The sequence below is a fragment of the Camellia sinensis genome, chromosome 2, assembly GCF_055761805.1.
Source record: "Camellia sinensis isolate YWXY chromosome 2, ASM5576180v1, whole genome shotgun sequence".
Lineage (NCBI taxonomy): Eukaryota > Viridiplantae > Streptophyta > Magnoliopsida > Ericales > Theaceae > Camellia > Camellia sinensis.
The window spans coordinates 16,724,106-16,729,194 of record NC_138962.1 but is presented as its reverse complement, the minus strand read 5'-3'; the positions used below and the strand labels follow the sequence as shown (position 1 = coordinate 16,729,194).

The window sequence follows — 5,089 nt, the reverse complement described above, 5'->3', positions numbered from 1 at the left end:
TATCTTACTTCTACAGCACGCAGTCATGCACATGATTTAAACTTAGAAGAAGGAAACGTGATTGGTAACTTCAATGGAGAATTTTGGGGAATGTTTGCAGGTCACCAAGTGCTGCATTTTAGTTTTTGATGAAAATTTTAATGATCTTTGGTTCTAATAAGAATATATTCAATTTGTTTTGTATGGATGTTGTTCATCTGGAATAATCTTCATTTTTTTTATTGAATTTTGCTGTTCGTTGGAAACCTCATGTCTCTTTTTCTATTGAAAGATGGAACGGTGTGTGCATGCTTGTGATTCCAAGGTGATTTCCATGTCCTATATTTTTCTATGTTGTTTGTTGTATTACCAGTACCAATTCATTACCATAGATTTAGTTATTAATACTTGCATTACACTCGAGAAACTCTGACCTTCATTGTCCGAAAAAAATGATTTAGTGTTAAATTTCTCTTTTGCATCTCTAATGCAATTTTAGCTATAAGTTAGCACTGAAAAATGAAGATGGCAGAAAGATGAGAAGAGTCCTATTTATTATAAAGTGAATGATTTTTATTTCCTTTTTTCCCCCTCTTTGGCTAAGGGAGGCTTTCCCTTTTTCTTTTGTTTCTTTAATAATTTCTTTGGTGGACGTTTTAATGATGGTTTTTTTTTAATTTTAAAAAAGGGATAAAATCAAGGGTCCCAAACCTTTTTTGATAGTCTCGAAATCAATCAACGAAGAGAGTTTCAAGAGGAATGACTTCCCTTAGTTGGTTTGAGTGGCATAGCCCATTGGAGTAGTTGTCTAATCGTGGGAAACAATTGTATAGCCATGTCAACAATTAGAGCTATCGAGTTTTCGACATGGTTGGCTCCCATTTTTGGCATTCCTTTTGTTAGAAAATTTTTTCAAGTTGACAAACTTGACCGTTCCATTCTGCGAATCCTTCGCACCTCTACCCAAGTATCTGAAGGGTATCAAGGTCTAAAAAAAAAGTTGATACAGTATCCAACACGTCAAATAGTGTCCAATGAGTGCTGGTGCCGGACATGCATCGAACACGGATGCGCACCTTCTTAGTATTGTCAAGAAGTGTATGTGTTTCTTGGGTTGTTCAATATATATATTTTTAAGATGGCAAATAAAATATTAAAATATACATAAATTACTTGTATTAAAAAAAATGAATAAGGATATTCAATGGCACACCTTTAATCCTATGTAGTGCCATCCTTGACAGCAATATTCCACTATCTTTCATTTGGTTGTGGAAAATTTGAAGCATTGTAGATTCTACCTCAGTGTTAGAATCTATGATTTTTTAATTCTTTTAAAACACTCGCATCTTTAATTTGTTATTCTTTCTTTCACATCATTGCAGGGGGGAACTACCAGTGGCAGTGGCACAACTTTACTATATATTGTGTTTGTTTGTAGTATGACCTTAGGTACCATACTCATGTGCTTCTTACAAAAGAGGGATGCTAAAGGAGAAGAGACTTTACCAGATTCTTCTGTCAGTTTCTACTCTTCCATTGTTTGGCTTACGAATGCTATTAATCATCCCCCTTATTGCATATTCAGCCTTACAACAAGCATTTGTATGGTAATTGTTGATTAACTTGTGACATTTTACTTTTTTATTGTCCTTTGACCATTCAATTTGTGCACTATATACATTGTAACATTTTCTTCAATTAAGCATGGAACGCATTACAATTTTAGGGCTGAATACACCAAGTACATTGCGGAACTTGCACTTGGTAAGTCTGGTGTAGGTGGTGCTATGGCAGTGTATGGGGCTTTTGATGCAATTGTAAGTATGGCATTGCAGAAATGAGTAGCTTTATGGAATGGTTTACATGAATTAGCTCACTTGGTGAGCCTGTTTCTGTTTTACGTACATTAATTTTGACAAGGCATGTTCTTCGTCTCTTTCTTGTTGAGTTGGAGAAATAAAAATGAATTGAGTGAACAACTTTAAATTTCATTTACCCTTTCCTTTTGTAAGCAACAAGAATAAAAAATAATATATATCCTTTTCCATATTTATTTTCTATGAGTTGTGTTGTGTGTTTGCAACAATATACAAAATTTCATTTATTGCCCTGGTGGTACTTCACATGGATAATATGGATGGATAATCATATCCTGTGTTCTGTTCCATAATCTTATTTTTCCCACGGTATGTGCATTCAAGTTATTACTCACAATCTCTGCTATGATCTCTAGCCTCATATGTTTTATAGGAAATTATTCAATAATAATGTGGCATAGGATGTAAATACTATTACACCTCAAGTTCGTTAAAAGTTAAAAACTCAGGAAAACCATCTTTGTTTTATAATTTGTCATTTGTTTGTTTCATTAAGTTTTTCAAACTCAGTTTATATCTGTAATATGAGTCAGTGTTCGCTGGCTATGGGTCGACTCACCTCTGGTCTCAAGTCAATCACTCTAATAGTTTGTGCTGGAGCTTTCATTCAGTTAATTGTACTGCTTTGGCTTCTACTGAAGTACAGGTTAGGTTTCTTGTCGATTCCAATTAAAGTTATTTAGAATCTAAAGTTTTTAATTATATATATTTGATTTGAAACTACTATGACTTTATTAGTTCTTGTTAACTGTGCCATTGTGCAGCGTAACTAGTGGAGTACTCGGCATTTTACACCCCCTTCTCATGGCAGTCACATTGGGAATTGGGGATGGAATATTCAACACATAGCTTAATGCTTTGCTTGGGATGCTCTTTAAGCATGATATGGTAGTGATTTATTTTGTTTGTTTTACTAAGCCTTTTTTAGTTTGATTTATACTCTTTTTCACGTAAGTGTTGACACGAGAAGTGCATGCCTTGAGTTGAGTGTATGAATAAGTGATGGACGTGTGTCCAAAGCGTGTCTAGATCTAAAAAATATAAAAAAATAATAAAATTAATGACACATTTGGACGTGCATCCGACACATTATCTTCTTAGAGGTGTTCGTGCTTGGGGGATCTAATTGAGAGGCAGGTGGGATGAAACTATGTATTTTTTTATTTATAAAAAAAATAAATAAATCAGTGGATGTAATTGTGAAAACGTATGTTTTATGGTTGAAGACAAGGTATATTGAGATTCTTGAGATGTAAATTCCATATATTGAAGGAAATTAGGAGAACTTTTTCCTTTAGGAAAGTTAAAGATATGGGTTCCACAAGTGTTCTCCTAATTGAACAATTAAACAAATAGGAGAAAATTGACTTTTGTGTGTTGTACTCTCCTTTATAATGTTAGTTATCTTAATGATTTTCATACTTATGTCTAATTTATTTCTCATTCAAGTATATTAAAGATATTTGGCCCTCATTTTTTCTTGGTCGTTTCTTTGTGCAAATGCACTTGCATTTAATTCTCAAATGTTACTTTTGGTGTAACGGCCTCAAAATAATAACAATAAACCCATCTAATAAGACTTATAAACTCACCACATTCTTTCATTCATTCGAGTTCAATTACATAAGTATTACATGTTAATCTCATAACAAAATGCCCTACGGGCTTACAGCTTTCCAAGTTAACACTTGGTTACAGCAAAGAGTTCTAACTCGTTTACACATTAAGCCCTTGGCTTGAAATTACATGTAATACATCAAAAGTAAAACGACGAAACTATGCCCGCCACTAGCCTCCCAGCTATGTCCTTGGAGGTGGCATGCTTCCTGCACCTGAAAATGATATTCCCATATAGGGTGAGCCACAGCCCAGTAGAAATACACTAAACCAACCATGGACAATGACTAAAACATTAGCAATTGATAGTTGGTCAACACTGATTCAATCACATAAATTACATATTTATGTCAACGACTTACAAGTCCCAATTACTTTTCATTTTCCCTTTTTCAACAGATAAGCATGCTAGCTCTATCATCATTTCCACAGATATGTATAAAAACTATATCTCACATTCAGATAAGCATAAAAGCTATATCCACATTCTCAACAGATATGTATATTAACAATATCCACAGATAAGCATACAAGCTGTATCCACACTTCACTTCACAAAGATAAGCATATGAGCTCTATCTTCACTTCTCTAGACAAGCATATGAGCTCTGTCTACGGAGTACATCCCCTATCTCCTCCAAATACCTATCCGGTTTAGAGGTCCATCCCCTATCTTCCCCTAAACCGCGGAGTACATCCCCTATCTCCTCCTCTACACATAACGTATATAAACACATTGGTTCTATATACAATCACACAATACAAACAATTAATGTATTCTAGCAACTGTCAAGTTCCATAACACATTCCATTGATTAGTTTCAGTTTGCCTAATCAACATACATTGTCTACAACAATCTCGACTATCCTCCACCGATAGCCCCAAGCAGTTATTTCTAAAACAGAAATCAAATGCGCAAATGGATATTCAATCAACATTTCATTTCCTCATTTCTCACCAATTAATTATCCCAATTAATTAAACAATGTAATTAGGCCATTTTCCATAATTACCATTTCAACCCTTAGGTCCCATTTTCATCAATGATTCAACAATCATTCCATTTTCTTCATGCCAAACATGCATCTAGGTTTATTATGAATGAAACCCCAACCTTTGTAAAATTACACAAAAGCCCCAAACTTTCTCAAAATTACCCAACCAAGCCCAACATCTCAAAATACCAAAATTTAAAGACAAAACCCATAGAGAGGAGTAGGTTATCCCTACCTCAAATTCGGAGTCCCAAAGGAGATGAAGACCAAAACCAAAATGCTCCAAACCTCAAAATTTTCAGATCAAAAGGAAGCTCTCGACGATCAACACAACTTTTGTGAAGACAAAAGGTGAGTAAACGATCCTTACTAGATCAAAACTAAGAGAGAAGGTAGAGTCTAGAGTGAGAAGCTCTGAAAATGGCTTTTTGGAAAAGTAAGAGAGAGAAGAGAAAGTGAAAAGTGATTTGAAAAGTCACAATTTCGGAACTTTAACCCAGGTCTACGCTCGAGCGTAAAACACCCCGCTCGAGCGGCCACTCACAGACGTACGCTCGAGCGGCCAACCTCCCGCTCGAGCGCAGAATGCACTCGCTCAGCACTTTTGCAGAACCAGA

The 5,089-nt window shown here is 35.1% G+C and overlaps 1 protein-coding gene across 1 annotated transcript; it reads left to right on the top strand.

Annotated features, from left to right (window-relative positions):
- Positions 1 to 3,331, top strand: LOC145819886 (UNC93-like protein 3). Its single transcript, XM_082913841.1, has 4 exons — positions 1 to 108; positions 1,365 to 1,499; positions 2,393 to 2,505; positions 2,624 to 3,331. Exons 1-4 carry the CDS (start codon positions 91 to 93, stop codon positions 2,706 to 2,708), a joined length of 351 nt encoding a protein of 116 aa, XP_082769967.1. The 5' UTR covers positions 1 to 90; the 3' UTR covers positions 2,709 to 3,331.
- Positions 3,332 to 5,089: the final 1,758 nt, after the last annotated feature.

Coding starts and splice junctions, on each gene's coding strand:
- LOC145819886 (XM_082913841.1), top strand. Junction 1,500..2,392: donor AGACTTTACCAGATTCTTCT/GTCAGTTTCTAC, acceptor AATATGAGTCAG/TGTTCGCTGGCTATGGGTCG. Junction 2,506..2,623: donor TGGCTTCTACTGAAGTACAG/GTTAGGTTTCTT, acceptor GCCATTGTGCAG/CGTAACTAGTGGAGTACTCG.